This window comes from Corvus cornix, chromosome 3, assembly GCF_000738735.6.
Source record: "Corvus cornix cornix isolate S_Up_H32 chromosome 3, ASM73873v5, whole genome shotgun sequence".
NCBI lineage: Eukaryota > Metazoa > Chordata > Aves > Passeriformes > Corvidae > Corvus > Corvus cornix.
In genome coordinates, this window is record NC_047056.1 from 93,473,985 (window position 1) to 93,490,575 (window position 16,591).

At 46.2% G+C, this 16,591-nt stretch overlaps 1 protein-coding gene across 1 annotated transcript; it reads right to left on the bottom strand.

Annotated features, from left to right (window-relative positions):
• Positions 1-3,121: 3,121 nt before the first annotated feature.
• On the bottom strand, positions 3,122-6,011 carry LOC109144810 (zinc finger and BTB domain-containing protein 12). Its single transcript, XM_039568609.1, has 2 exons — positions 5,991-6,011; positions 3,122-4,294 (listed from the first exon to the last, which is right to left on the bottom strand). Exons 1-2 carry the CDS (start codon positions 6,009-6,011, stop codon positions 3,122-3,124), a joined length of 1,194 nt encoding a protein of 397 aa, XP_039424543.1.
• Between the last annotated feature and the right edge of the window lie 10,580 nt (positions 6,012-16,591).

The following is a 16,591-nucleotide window of genomic DNA, read 5'->3' on the forward strand; positions in this document are numbered from 1 at the left end:
AGGCCAGAGGGGCAGGGGGCATGGGGGTGAGGCTGGGACCTCCCCAGCGCCCACCCTGCCCCGGGGAGTCTGGCAGGGTCTTGGCGGTGTGGCCTGGAAGGGGGGGAAAATATGAGACACCCCCCCCCAAAAAAGCTCAGAGCCCCCGCCAGAACTCCTTAAAATCCAAAATCGACCCCCAGACCCTCCCCCAAATGCGTGAGACCCCCATAGACCCCCCCCAGGACCCCCTTGAGTTCTACAAAAGCCCCCCAAGGCCCCCCCCGAGACTCCCCCCAAAGGCATGAGACCCCCCAGGCCCCCCCAATGCATCCAGATCCCTCTCAACCACCCCCAAGAACCCCCAAGACTGCCTTGAGCCTCCCCAGGACCCCCAGACCCCCCCCAAAATGCCCCACCCCCCCTCACCTGGCAGCCCCTAGGTGCTGCTGCCGCCGGGAGGGGTCCCCTGCACCCCCTCCCCATCGCCGGGGTTACCCCCCCCAGGAGGACCCCCCTGTGCTCCTCATCCAGGGGCGCCCCACCACCCGTAGTGGGTGGTCCTGCTAGGAGGGGGGGATCACAGGGGGAGAGGTTGCCCGGGGGGAGCCCTGGAGGGAGGAAAAGGGGTCGGGGGGTTTGAGGGCTGGGGGGGGGGGGTCAGGATGGTCTCGAGGGGGGGGTCAGGGGTATCCTGAAGGGGATCCGAGGAGGGGTCCAAGGGGGGGGGCCACTCACCGCCTCTCCCACCACCTCCACCACAAGGGTCGCAACGGGGGGGTGAGAGCGTGGTGTGAGGGGAGAGCCCCTCCTGCCAGAGGATCCCGCCCTTCCCCCCACCGCACAAAGCCCCCCTTGCTCCCCATGCCCCTCAGGACCTCCCAAAAACCCCTCAAAAAACCTCAAAATCACCTAAAAACTGTCCTATTTTCCCCCTCAGACCTCACCGCCTCCATCGCTCCTGAGCACGCCGCGCACAGTGACTTCATGATGCAGCCCAAAAGAGGGTGTGGCCACAACTTCTATGATCAAAGCTCCGCCCACCGCCCTGCTTTGTCCTCCCCGCTTGTCTCTGCCCACTCCCCAAGCCCTGCCCACCCCACCAAAGCCCAGCCCCCTCCATGTTTAGGCCATGCCCACACCAATTTTTAGAGGGGGTCCAGTGGGAGTCACCCCATTGTCCACCAAGGGCCTGGGATCCCCAAACCCATCGTGAGAGGGAGGGTGGGGGTCCAGGTTTTGGGGGGGGGTGCAGGGAACACCCCCTCCCCCCTCGCCCATCCATTATCAGAGTATTTAAATTCATATTCTGGGACAGAGCCGGAATTCTTTGTTCCTGTGTTTTTTGCCTGAAATCCCTAGAATTCAAAAATTATCACCATTCTAGAGGAAAGGGGGAGAGAGGGAGGTTGGCTTTTTCCACCTGGAATTTAAACCAGGACCCCCAAATCTGTCACCCAGATGTCTGGGGGGGCACATCAGGTGTTTGAGGCAGGGGTCCCCTCTCCTTCAGGGGGGGACTCAGGTGGCCAGGGACTGCTCCCCACCACTTTGGGGTCGTCCCCCATCACTTTGGGGTTGTTCCCCATCGTTTTGGGGTCATTCCTTGACACTGTTGGGGCTGCCCAAGGCAGCACAGCATCCAGCTGCAGACCTCCTTGGCTTCTGCTGCTGCAGGCAAGGGTCAGCTGCAGCAAGCAGGGAAAGCTGTCAGCTGCAACAGGCAGAAGTTAGCTGCAGCTTGCAGGGAAAGCTAGCTGGCTCCTTCGCAAGGAGTGAGCCCCAGATAAAGGTGATGTAAAGGTGTTGGCAGAGGCAAAGGATGAGAGAGGGGTCTCTGTGTAGCTTCCAGCTGGTTTATTGCCAGGGGAAGATCCAGGGACAAAGACCAGGAAAAAGGGGAAAGCGCAACATTTTATACGGGGGTGGAACAAAGGGAAACAACCAATGGGGATCTGCTGCAGCGGGGATTACTGTAACACGCATATATCAAACCAGGAGTCCCGTGGAAAGGAAATATATATGGACAGATTCTTGGTAGATGTTTCAGAGATGTTTATTTCTCCAGCTGCATGGCTGGGGCTCTGCTCAGGAACTCCTCCAGTCACGGGACCCCAGGGTCCTTCCCACACAGGGGAACACAAACCAACCAATTGGGAATGAGGCTGACCAGGGGCAGGGAAACCCCGTGCCTGCCCTCAGGGCGCCTCTCCCAGGGCTACATGGCAGGGGGAGGAGACGCCAACAGGGATCGACTGAGGAGGAGGAGATAACAGGGGAATAACCAATGGGGATAACTTAGGGGAGAAGATTACATGAGTAGACCAATGGGGCATCGAAGAAGGGAGAACTTTCCAGAACTAATACATAACCAACTAGGGGAAATACATAAACATGAACTTGTACATAAAACTGGGTGGAGAACTCCTGAACCAATGAACTTAAAACATGAAAACTAAGAACCACTAGGAACATGGGAACTCGCTCTAACCATGGAGTGAGAATCAGAACTTTGTGTTCTGGAGGCCTGTCTACCAGTCTTCTGAAGGATCTGCTGCAGTGGCCACTGCCACCTGCCCTGCAACAGTTCCCCATCGTTTTGGGGTTGTTCCCCATCACTTTGGGATCGTTCCCCATAGTGTTGGGGTCATTCCCCATTGTTCTGGGGTGGTTCCCCACCACTTTGGGGTCATTTTCTGTCATTTTGGGGTCATTCCCCTTCCCTCCAGGAAGGATTTGGGTCCCTCCAAGAGGGGTTCAGGTGTCCAGGAATAATTCTCAGTCAGTTTGGGGGGGGGGGGAGGGCAGGGGGATCAGGGGTCTCTCCTCTTCATCCAAGACGGACTCGAGTGTCCAGTGGTCACTCCCCACCGCTCTGGGGGAAGTCACTCCCCCTCACTTTGAGGTCGTTCCCCATCATTCTGGGAGTCACCCCCTCCATGTCAGGGAGGGATTCAGACGTCTAATGGTCACTCCCCACCACTCCAGAGGGGTCACTCCCCACCCAGCCATCCAGGGGCCTCCCCCTCCTAGTCTGGGAGAGGACCCAGCTCCTCAGGGCTCATCCCCCCTGACCCCGGGGGTCCCCCCTGGGCTGCGCTGGGGCCCCTCCCAAGGGGGTCAGCGCAGCAGGACCCCCCCCTCAGCCGCCCTGGTCTCCAGCATGTTCTGGGCCGTGGTCTTGCCATGCTGTTACTTGAGGTGGCGGCGGATGGCTGGCTTTGTGGGTGAAGCACATGTCACAGTAGGAGCAGCAGTAGGGCCGCGCGCCACTGTGCAGGTTCAGGTGGTTGTGCAGCATGGATTTCTGCGTGAATGTCTTGCTGCAAATGCCACAGCCGTGCGACTTCACGCTGCGGTGCACGTTCATGTGTTGGTTCCAGTTGCTGCTGTGGTTGCACTGCTTCCCGCAGTGCAGGCACATGAACACGAAGTGCAGGGTGCGCATGTGGAACACCAGCTTCTCCACGCCCTGGAACGCCTCCCTGCACTTCCTGCAGCGCAATGACGCCGATGGGGTGCTCACCACCAGTCCCGTGCCTGCCACAGCCGCCCCCAAGGAGCTCACGGTGCCCACGCTGCCCACCGGCTCCTCGCCACTGCCACCAGGGAAGATGAGCAGCCCCTCGCCCTCACCATCCTTGGCCAGGCTGTAGCAGGCCTTGCCCACCCCCAGCTGGGGGGAACACAGGGGGTCCTGCGCTGCCATCCCAGCCGTCCCCGCCATGGCCGCCGCCGCCGCCACTCCTCCTCCTTGTGCCACTCTGGCTGCCTTGGCTGTGGCCACGGCCGGCCATGCGCGCATCTCCCTGCACCGGTGCGGGGTGGCGGCTGGCTCCACCTTGACGATGTACACATCAGGCGCCACATCCTCCTCATCCTCCTTGTCCTCGTCCTCCTCGGGCTCGGGCAGCTGTGTGGGGGCAGCTGGCGGTAGCTGGACGAAGCGGGCCAGCGCACCGTGGCAGCACACCACCATGTGCTCTATCTGCAGGTAGCTGGCCGCCGTCAGGTAGTTGACCAGGTCGCATCTGGCAAACTCCAGGGTGCCCGTGTACCAGGACAGCAGCAGGTCAGCCAGCACGGGGTTGGTGTGGGCCTGCAACATGCGCAGCTCAGCCGCGGGGTTCAGCAGGAACTGGTCGCGCAGGAAGGGCGAGAAGGCATCCAGAATGACGCGGCGGCCACGGAAGGGCAGGCTCTGCGCCACGATGGTGACATTGCAGAAATGGTCCTCGGCCTGCAGCCACGTCATGGAGCACAGCACCACTGCCTCGTGCCCCTGCAGCTGGAAATGCAGCACCTCCGCACACGACTGATTTATTAAAATACGAATATTGATCTAGTATCGATATCCAACTGAGACGGACAAAGAGTCTCTAACGGTTTAAAGTTAGAAAGTGTATGTTTATTTGGCGCCAGGCACTGCGTGGGATAGCTCCCTAAAACGCCGAGCCCCAATACAAACAAATACAAAGCTTTTTATTTACAAAAATTATGAATATCCAAAATATAAATGTATATTCATAACATTAACACTTCCCATTCTCTGCTTCGTATGGAAATGAGATTAAATGTCATTAAGCATGTGTAATGTATTCTCTGAATTGAGTCAGTGGTCTCGAATTGGGTCAGTGGTCCCAGACAGATGAAGTAAGCTCATCTCCCTCATTTTGACCTTTCTCGCCTTTTTGAACTTTAACAATCTTAATTACTTTAGTGACCTCCAAATTTCCTTTTGCGTGACTTTTGGATCGGTTCTCACAGAGGGAGGAAATTGGTAATTGTCTCTGTTCCCTAGACTAACTTATCAATGTTTCTGTTCCTCATTCTAAGCACAGCTAAACAAACATACAAGTGACAGATCATCAATTATTCAGTAATCAATTACTAACATCTTGAAAACCATTTCAAGTCCAGCTCTCCTAACTATTAATTAACTTTAGCCAGGCCTCAATTCCCTCCTATTCTAACTAATTTCAACACAGCTAGCCTATAACTAAAATCCTTATGTTTCATTTAAATCTGTTTCACGACGACATGGCCCAGCACTGGCAGGGAGCTGGGAGGTACTGGGAGGGACTGGGAGGGGGGTTAGAGGGACTGGGGGGCACTGGGAAGGACTGGGAGTGGGGTTAGAGGGACTGGGGGGTGCTGGGAGGGACTGGGAGGGGGGTTAGAGGGACTGGGAGGCACTAGGAGGGACTGGGAGTGGGGTTAGAGGGGCTGGGAGTGGAATTAGAGGCGCTGGGGAGCACTGAGAGCAGGGTCACAGGGACTGGGAGGGACTGGGAAGGACTGGGAGCAGTGTTAGAGGGACTGGGAGGGACTGGAGTGCACTGGGAAGGGGGATGTGGGGACGGGCAGGGACTGGGAGGGACTGGGAGTGGGGTTAGAGGGACAGGGAGCGGGGCTGAAGGGACTGGGTGGGTTGGGGAAAGACTGGGAGGGATTGGGAGCAGGGATACGGGTAGTGGGAGAGACGGGAAGAGGGACTGGAGAGACTGGGAGGGATTGGGAGCAGGGATACGGGTACTGGGAGAGACAGAAAGAGGGACTGGAGAGACTAGGAGGGATTGGGAAATGGATACAGCAACTGGGAGCAATGGGAAGGAGGACTGGAGGCACTGGAGGGACTGGGAACGCCCCTGGGGCACTGGGAGGGAGCACTGGGAGGGTCACCAGTGGGACTGCGAGCACTGGGAAGGGGCGATGGGCGAACTGGGAGAATTAGAGGAGAGCACTGGGTGCACTGGGAGGGCTGACTGAGGAGACTGGGAGCGCCAGAAAGGGTTCCTGGGAGCTCTGGGGACAATGGGAGCTCTGGGAGGGAGGCCAGGGAGCATGGGGGAGGTCACTGGGAGTTACTGGGAGCACTGGGGGGGGTCGCTGGGAGGTCACTGGTGCCGCTTACTGGGAGCACTGGTGGGGGAGGGCAGCTCTGGGAGTCACGTGGCTGCACCTGCAGGGGGGGAGGGGGGGTGGAAGACAAGGCCGCGCTGTGACGTCACCGCGTGTGCTCCCGCCGCCATTGCCGCGCCCCCTCCCCCATCCTGCCTCCCCCCGCGCCCCCTGATTGGTCCCGCCAGGGCCGGGCCCCCCATCTCTCCCCTCCCCCTGTCGCCATTGGCCTCCCCCCACCCCCCCGGCCCCCCGGCCACGCCCCCCACCGTTACCACCTGAGCCTCAGGTGCATGGCAGCGCCGGGCCTGGGGGAGGGAGGGAGGGAGAGCGGGAAGGGCACGGGGCATTGTGGGATACAGGCGGACCCGGCCGCAGACCTCCCCCCTCCCTCCTCACAGTGCCACAGGGCATTGTGGGATACAGGCGGATCCAGCCACAGACTCCCCCCACCTCACAGCACCGCGGAGCATTGTGGGATACAGGCGGACCCGGCCTCAGACCTCCCTCCTCCCTCCTCACAGCACCGCTGTTATTGAAAAAGGTGTTCGTGCTTGCAATCTTACAAAATTAATGAAGGAAAACAAGTCTTATCATTTTTGGTTAGAACTGTTGGTAGCTTTGTGTATTTTTGAAGAACAATATTAGAAAATGTTGTGTGAGTGCAGTTTGTCATGATGCGGTAGCCAACTAGGCAGCATTTTCTTTGGCAGTAGAGAGAAGCCATCCTGGGAAGGTATTATGTTCCACTGGAATAATGTTAGGATCCCACTCCTGACATCAATTAAGGTTACGATCCATTGGAATAATATTAGGGTCCAGTTGTTAAAAGATGACTGCCTGAATTAAAAGACATTATGCTAAAGTCAATAATATGGCTTGTATTTAACAGCAAATGTGAGAGGGAGAGGTAGAAATAGGAACGGGGTGGGGAGAAAGAGAGAGAGACAGATTATGGTCACCACGACATCTCCCCCGGCCCTTCTTCTTCTCAATGGTGGGATCCCCAGAGTATTTTTCTGGAGACACCACTTCTATACAGACCAAGTCATAGAATGACAGAATCAACTAGGTTGGAAAAGTTGTTTGAGATCATTGAGTCCAACCTCTGACTTAACACCACCTTGTCAACTACACCATGGCACTGAATGCCACATCCAGTCTTTTCTTAAACACCTCCAGGGATAGTTACTCCAGAGACGTACATGCTGTTCCCACAACTTGGGATGGTATGTGTGTAAGCATTTGCTTCCTTTCCCACAGTTTGTAATGATGGGAATTTTGGTCCAAATAGATTACCCAGATCTGCCTCACCAGGCTGGCATCTTCCTGTTGTTGCATCCATGCTTTTCCCACAGTCTGCACAGTGGAATCTTGTCTGGTGTGCTAATTCCAAACATTCCACCTTTTGTAGGCCTGAAATTAATGCCTTCCTGTTTGCCATCTGTGCCTGTTTTGGTGGCTTATTTTGTGAGAACTTCCTCCTGTGACAGTGCTTCGAAACAAGTTTACCGTGTTAAGTCCTGACAGAAGGATACTGTAGAGACTAATCTGGAAGGAAGGACTGCATAAAGGAAAAGGAAAGAGTATGTAAACATTCAGCCACTGGGAGCTGTGAAAGCAGGAGAATGGATGGAAGCTTCATGCACTGTAGCAATGTCTAAATTACTAGGACAACAGTTTTCTTTGGCTCTGGAGGGAAGTCCTACATTGGTTTTGTTGGCTGTAGGAAATTTCATAACTGAGGAGTATCGTTTTTGTTAACAGGGACTTTTTATGAGTGATTCAGTACATCATCTGCAGTTCATCTTTTCCACATTTCTACATAGTGCCATATATGAACCTGGACAGATGTTAAAAATAATTTATCCTTAGACAAAGATTTCTGTAAGCCAAAACAACTGAAAACTGAGATGGAACTACACTTAAGAGGAAACTTGATCTTACATAGGGTATCAGGAAGCAGGCCTTGTTTTGCCCTGATGTCCCTAGTGTCTGGATATTTTTACTTTGCAATCCAAGTCTGATTCCTACAGATACTGTGGAGGTAATCTACACAGGCAGTTTCCATGCCAATGTGCTTGGTTTCATTATGATGCTCTGAAGTCTGTAAATATTAAGAAAGAGTTTAGACTGTTCTAGGGGAAAGTAAGTTGTAAGTCAGAATTTATTTGCATGTCTGAAATTTCAGGACAGAGGTAATTGCTTCCAATGTTACTATTACCAATATAAAAATACTTACATTAAGGGGTTTCAGTTTGGGTTTTGTATTTGGCTTGTTTTGATTTTACTTGACAGTGATTGTTGAAAGATTTTTCCTTTTTTTTTTTTTTTTGTGTCTTTGGCCTTTTAATAAAATATTACTTTGTCTAAACTGGCCTTTGCCAACACATGCCTGTGTCAGCTCTCGTTGTCCCTTATTGAATCAATTTTAATTTGCATCTGCTCTATCATGTCCATAATTTGTCTTTCACAAAGTCATGGCTCATAGCTTCATTAATCATGCCAAAATTTCTGACTTTCAAAGTTTCTGTGGATAGCTTGGGTGCTGATGGGATGCTGATTTTAGTGTTGAGATTCATACTTGTGTTGTAGTGTTTTTGAATTCTGGACAGGCATGTTTGCTTTTCATCATGCAGACACTCATTCACTGACTTACTTGGGGAATGTCATGCATATTTACGGAAAGGAATTTCTCATCTAAAGCTTGAATACATTATTTGTAATTACTATTATTATTGATTATGTCAATGTTATATTGCTATGGCTGTGAATGTGGTTGTTATTTTCCCCTAAAACTGGAATAATAATTTCAGAATCAGAACTGCTGTTTAACACACTTCCACTGGGTGACTGTGGACACATTGCTTAGAACTTATGAGTCAGTTTTTTTCTGAGTTTAGGCACAGTGTCTAAAAATCCATCTGGGCTAAGAAATGAGACCAGGCCACCCCATACAGAACAGATATCCATCTACCACAATGAAAATGGTTAGAAAATCATCTGGTTTGAATATGCAGAGCATAATAATTCTGTTTCCTAATTTCCCTGTACTTGACTTCGCATGCTTCCAGTACTTTTTGTACCTGTCTCAGGAAGTAATTAAAATTTTAAAATGAAATTTGATTATGCATATCACATCTAGCTACATGCAAACCTAAAGACATGAGTTCTTTCTTTCTAGCTGTGTATTTCAACAGGAAAAAGCCTTTGCTCTGTAACTTCAATGAAAGAGTACTATGGAGTAAGCTACCTTCTCCCATAAGTATTTAGGAACATTTCTTCAAGGGAAATACCTGTTATTAAAAAAATCCCTAATTTACATGTTCAAATGAGACTGCTTTTCAAGTTTCTTACTCACCCATCTGAAGATAGAGGGAAAAATTCTATACAATGGAATCTTGTCTATTACATTTACATATGCTGGTGAACAGACAATGGAAGTGTGGAAGTTTATCAATTTGACTATAGAACACAATTTCTAAAATATATTTATAAAGTCAACTTGAACACAATTATAAACATACCAGTGAGAAATACAGTTGAAGCCAAAGGAAGATAGATAAAATTTGCAGAGACATTCCTTAAGTTTCTATTCTCTTTTAAGAACTATTTAATGGTTAAACTGTTATTTAAACTGTAATCTAAGTTTTTATTTCAGGCACATGATCTGAAATAAACCCTATGTTCATTAAATGTGCTTTTCTGAAAACATGTTGTACTGTTCATATTAGAAATGGGGAAAGAATAATAAAACTGGGAAAGCTAATAGCAGGCTCTCACAATTATTTATATAATTATCTTGTCTGTAATGCAGACTAATACCAGTATAGATCCCACGAGATATTATCATTGATATTATTTAATTTATGGAATAGGAGTTATGTCACAAACCCCAAATTTTGTTCTCTTTACTTTGCTCATTCATATTACATGAATTTATTCTTTATCACATCTGAAATCCATTACCATGTTACTCATAGCAAGTATTCATAAATTGTATTTTTTATTTCCTCTCTCTGAAGGATAGTAAATGTATATGACAACTCATCTCAAATTTTAGGTTGAATTTCAGCATTTTTCCCATTTTGAAAATTAGGTTTTCAAGGTACATCTTATATTTGCTACAGAGACACAGTTTACATCAACTATCTCAATAAATTATAACATTTTTCATTTTGTATAACAGGAAATAGAATGCAGACCTGTCCTTAAGGATAATTTTAATGTAATGTAAAACACAGTATGGCTATGTATAATTATGAATTTCTTCAGTGAGCTTTGTTTATGGGAAGTGACCGTTCTGAACTACAGTAGTACATTGAAAGTTGTAAGATCTGCTAGATTTTATCAGAAAAGAAAGGGTTTAATCTTTCTTAAATGATAATTTAAAGATTTGCTGATCTTAGATTATCTTAATCTGTCTTGCCTAAGCAAAGTTAGATAAGGTGACATACTGGGTGGCAAGACTTACCAGGGAGAATTTCAACATGACATTTGGGAAATAATCATAACTAAACAATTCATTTTACATAGATTGCCAATACAATTTCAGATAATGTATTACCCATTCTGATGACATGAACAATTTCTTTGCCACAATTATTTTGTAACATCTTTGAATTCTTAAAATTTATTTTTAAGAAAGTGCATTTAATCTTCCTGGGCCAGAAAGGGACTAAATCTAAACCAGGAGTTTCTCATCAATGGTATAATGAGTAAGAAAGAACAGTGGATGTGTCAGTAAAATTAACAGCTGCTATGGCACTCAGAGAACTATAAACACTTACCAGCACAGAAATTAGTCAAAAAGACAGGGACAGATCGATGTATAAATAACTGCTTTTGATTTAGCCGAGCACTACATAGTTAAAAATAATTAGCATTTTTCTCAAAAAGAGTGAAGAGTGTGATAAATGCTAAGATTTGTAGAAATTTAAAACACTTCAAGAAGATTTTTTTAAGGGGCTGGTTAAAACTTCCAGGAAAGAGATTTCCAAGAACAGTTTGAAAGGATAGCCTTTCACACAATGGACAATAAACTGAAGATTTACTAAACAAAAACTTCTTCTATCTTACTTCAGTTTTAAGTAGAATAAATTAACTAAAATAGAATAGAGTAGATTTATTCTGTCATACTACTAGACACTGAAAAGGAGAGACAGGGCCATATATTACTCTTAGTTTCCACTACTGCACACGGTAGTATCTCTGCAGAAGTTATTTAAATGTCATTGGTTTTATTCCAAAGTAACTAAAAGGGTTTAGCTAATTGTTATTAACCAGTTTAACACAGAAGACCAAAGGAAACTAAGCCTCTGTGAATAAAACAGATCAGACCCAGAAAGGTTCGAAATATACCCAAAAAACATGATTAAAATCAAACAAGGTTAGATGTTGGTGTCAAAAAAAAAAACTGATATATTTTATTTAATATTAAAAGAGGCAAAGAGAAAGGAAGAGGAAAGAAAGAAAGGAATGGAAAAAGAGGTGTGTGCAGGGGTGGGGGGACAGGGTCCCAGTGACGTCTCGTTGCTCCCCTCTATCTTCTTGGTGGTGAGGATCCCCTGCCGCTGAAAGTATAGAATCCAATGGATTAATATACGTTTGGGCAAGGTGGGAATGCCCAGGTGCCTCCCCTGGAATGGGCAAGTTTGACACTGTCCCCTGCAAGACTCTGGATCTGTTGCGTCACATGCAGTGCTCTGGGAACCCCTTCACGGGGGGCCTTTGGTAGGCTGTGACACCCCCTCTGCTGTCATTCACGTGGATGCAGCTGTTTCCGGGCTCAAGGCCCCCACAGCTGAACTGGTGTGAACAGCAGAGGATGGGTGTTAACTGCATCTGACCAGAGGCTTTTTCACTACACACCCAAGACCTCTCCTCCTCCCCCCACGCTTTGGTGTGAGGATCTGTGCAAGCCTCGAAGCTGATGACCCTGGGACTGTGGTCTCCACCCTGAAGGTGCTAAGCTTGATCCCTCTCTGAAAGTATTCTTCTCCCCCTGAGTTACTTTATCTTCATCAAGGAGCAATTCAGGTCCCCATTCAGGGTTTTGGTGGTTTTCTCTGCAGGTTTTGTACAGTTTTGCTGTAATAGGCAAAAGTCCTTCATGAAGATTTTTAAGCCAGAAACTATAACATTTCAGTCTTCGACTTTGATTATAAAGAATAACATCTGTTGGCTAATGCACAGGACCTACATTCTTCAGTTTGGTGAACATCCAGTAGTGGAATGCCATCAAAACAGCTTTTCTGAAGAGTAATTTCTTCATTGAAACTACTTGTTGAAAACCACTGAGTTTAATTTTTGCATCCATCATTTTGATTATTGAATATTTGCTATAGCTGTCCAGTGTTTACTTTGGGAACATTTTATACATACTGTACAAAATAATACATGCTGTGTTAATCCTCTTTATGTGTATTACTGCATGACCTGAGCCAGTTTATAATTTGTGCAGGATTAAAATCATTATCAAGCATATGCTTTGTCAGTTTGGACAAAAGACATAAGTAACACTTGGATATTGATTTACTAAAATATGGATAAGGATCTAGTATCGATATCCAACTGAGATGGACAAAAACTCTCTAACAGTTTAGAGTTAGAAAGTGTATGTTTATTGGGCACCGGACAGCTGTGTGGAATAGTTTCCTAATACCCAGTGACAAAATATAGACGATTACAGAGTCTATTTATCCACAAAAGTTATGAATATCCAAAATACAAATACATATTTATAACAATGACCCCTCCTAGTCTCCGCTTCGTATGGAAATTAGCTTTAATGTCATTAAGCATGCGTAGTATAGTCTTTAAATTGAGTCGGTGGTCATTATTAATTGAGGAGTGGCCTTAGGGATAAAGGAATAATAGTCTTCCTCATTTTGAACTTTCCACCTTTCTGGGTTTTGACAATACAAATGGCCTCTTGGGGAACATCCAGCTTCGTCTTTATGACTTCTGAATAGTATACAGATGGGAAAAATTAGCAATTGTTTAAATTCCTTTAGATCTATTTATCAATGTTTTCTGGTTCTCATTATAAACACAGCTAAGCAAATATAGAAAGACAATCATCTGCTACTTAAAAGCTTATTTCTAACTTAACTCTTAATCAGTCTCAACTGGACTCACTTCCTCTAATTCTAGCAAAACTAATCTTTCACTAAAATCTTAGAATCTTAATATTTCTTTTAAAGTTTGTGTTTCAATATAAGTAACAACCTAATTTCACAAAAACAGGTTGTGAACCTAATCCAGTTCAATTCCAGATTCAAATTTATATGAACTTAAAAATAAATCACAAAGCTGGCAATTTCTTCAAATAGGAAATTAACAGTCATAAATAAAAGAAAATTGGAAAGATAACTTGAGACATCTTTTAATGGCCTTACAAGTAACCACCCCCAAAATATCTCCAGTGTACAGTTTTTCAGAAAATCAAGGGGCAGAACTGATAAGTGAAATGAGAGGATAAAAAATTCTAGTTAGTAGAAGTCTGAAAGCAACATGATATATTGACAATAACTTTAGAAGAGCACAGGCTGGCAAAATGTAGTATTGCTATAATTAACATCTAGGATAATACAAGCAATTTTTAACACCTTGTAGGCTTCTATTGATCATGGAACTTAGCATGATGATACTAAGCAGAAAATACAAATAAAACTTGCTAACAATTGTAAATGTTGATCAAACTATAAATTAAAGTAATGTGTGATAACACCTAAAGTGTTTACATTCAAGGATGTTGGTATGGTAATATTTATCAAAGTTAATTAGCTTTGTCAGAAAAGAAGCAATATCCAACAAGCTTCTAGAACTAGTTAATAAAATGTCAGCCTTAGTGGGATTTATCTTCATAAAAATTCTTTACTGTTCATATATTAATATTACCCAAACAATCAGTCAAGACTGAGACAGCTCAAGTATAATTAGGTAGAAGTGCTGGATAAATAAAGTGCTGGATTTAGTTAGTACTAAATCATATTGAGAAACAAGAAATTACAGGTATCACATACACCACCAGCAGATATTTTCTGAACTGAACCCCCAAAACAAGTTCATCTATAAATATTTAAATACAAACATAATGTAATGTTAAATATGCATCATAAAAGACAAGGCTTTTCATATGAAAGTAGCAACCAGAAATTGGGGACAAATAATGTCATTCAGTAGATTATTCAATAAATCAAGATACAGAATTTGAAAGCATCTGAGAATCTTGTATATGAAATACCATACAATTATTATATTCAAATCTGTGTATATTTTATTTTCTGATGCAGATAAGGATAATATTACACTGTTGCACAGAGATAATCACAGCGAGTAGGATGTAGATGATATCTTGTTAGTTAATGCTCTGTTGAAGCAAACTCAGGAATTTGATCATAGAATCATATAATGGTTTGGGTTGGAAGGGACCTTAAAGATCATCTAGTTCCAACCCTTCTGCCATGGGCAGGGACATGTTTCACTATATCAGGAATTTCTTCCTAAATCCTAATTTAAACCTGCTGTTTTTCAGTTTAAAGCCATTCCCCGTTGTCCTGTCACTAGACGCTCTTCTAAATATTGCCTCTCTGTCTTAGTGCAGGCTTTCTTCAGGAAGGCTACAGTTAGGTCACCCAAAGCCTTCTCCTTTCCAGGCTGAATAATCCCAATTCTATCAGCCTTTCCTGGGTGCTCCATCCCTCTAATCATTTTGATAGCTCTGGACTCACTCCAACAGGTCAACATTCTTCCTGTGCTGGGGCTCCCAGAGCTGGATTCACTACTGAAGATGGGGGTCTACCAGAGTGGAGTGGAGGAGCAGACTCCCCTCCCTCGTTCTGCCGACCACACTGCTTTAGATGCAGCCCAGGACACGTTTGTCTTTCTGGGCTGTGAGTGCACATTTCCAGGTCATGTTCAGCCTCTCATCCACCAGTGCCCTGAAGTCCTTCTCAGCAGGGCTGCTCTTGATCTGGTCATTCCCCAGCCTGGATTGATACTGGACCAACCCAGGTGCAGCACTTTGCACTTCGTCTTGTTAGACCTCATGGGATTCCCATGGGTCCACTTCTCGAGCTTGTCCAGGTCCCTCTGGATGGCATCTCATCCTTCAGGTGTGTCAAGTGCAACACTCAGCCGTGTATAAAGCCTCTTACTTATTGTGAAGAGGCAGCTGGAGGGATGAGGTGGGCAAAGGATTTCACTTTCTACCATGAGCATGGACTACCCTCCATTCACTCCTTTCTTTACAACTGCTGCTTTCTTCTTGCTGAGGGATGGATAGAGCATCCCCTTTATCTTGAATTGTTTCGGCTGGATGCTGCTGTTCAGGGACGCCAGAGCTTGGTTCCAACAGCCTGTCTGCCTTTCTGAGTTTGCCTGACCTTGCTCCCAAGAGGGTGATGACACAAATTGAACTCTAGAGCCTGTAGGGTATCTGCACCATGCCTGCCTGAACTGCCACACCACACCCTGGGCTGCTCCTGCTCCCTGGGTGCAGCTTTTGTATGGACATGGTGGGTGTAATCTCTGCTGACTGACCACACTGAGGCAGAGCTGTCTCTGAGTCATGGCTCCACCATGGAAGATCTATTAAATGAGAGAAATATTTGCTTCTTTTAGTTATGGATATAGAACTGATGCCATAAAGATTTTTTGCCTTTTCTTTTATACCCCTGTTATACCTTTTTTACAACTTCTGTATTCTTAGTGCTTTTTGCCTACATTCTTGGACTTGTTTGTCAAGCTAAGAGACTAAACATTTTAGAAGCTTTGTAGTTAGGGGTCAGTGTGCCCCAGACCCCAAAATCCTCTCCAGAACACATTCTGTAAACTAAGATAGAACCATCCAGGGGAAGGCTCCTTGGGGAGGGGGGCTCACTTGAGCCTCTCATTGGGGAATCTTTGATAGATATGCTAATTAGTAAAACTGTAATGTTATACCCAATCTTTTGGGGGGGCATTTTTTTTCTGCGAGGTGCATTTCGATGCATATGACCTGGACGTGTGCACCTAAGGATCCTTAAAATAAATGCTAAGGTAAAATCCCTTTTCCCCTTCTAACCGTGTATAACTCTTGATTTTAAGACCAGGAAAAGGCATCAGAACAAGTGGCAATATTCTCCTGAAACTCTGAAAGTTTACAGAGTAGAATAGCTATGCAGGAGATCTCAGTGGCAAGAAGTGATCTAAGACCAAAAGGTATCATTTGAAATGGTGACTCATATGTACACGATGTTTCATTCAGGGATCTGAATTAGTTTTCATAGGCTGTACATATGAACATTGTCAATAGATGGTGAACTTCAGGGGTGACTACTTTCAAAAGAACACTGAAATCCTAAAGGTAGAGGCCACAGACAATTGTTGCAGTGGGGATCCTGCAACATGCATATACCAAACCAGGAGTCCCGTGGAAAGGAAATATGCATGGACAGACAGATTCTTGATAGCTGTTTCAGAGAGATGTTTATTTCTCCAGCCGCATGGCCGGAGCTCCGTTCCAGTCACGGGACCAAGGGTCCTTCTGCCCGCGCAGGGAACACAAACCAACCAATGGGGAACGAGGCTGAGCAGGGGCAGGGAAACCCCGTGTCTGTGCCCTCAGGGCCCCTCTCCCAGGGCTGCACGGCAGGGGAGGGACCCCAACAGACAATCTCAGAAATGACAGGAGTTTGAAAAAGCATTAACAGTTGTATATGTAAGA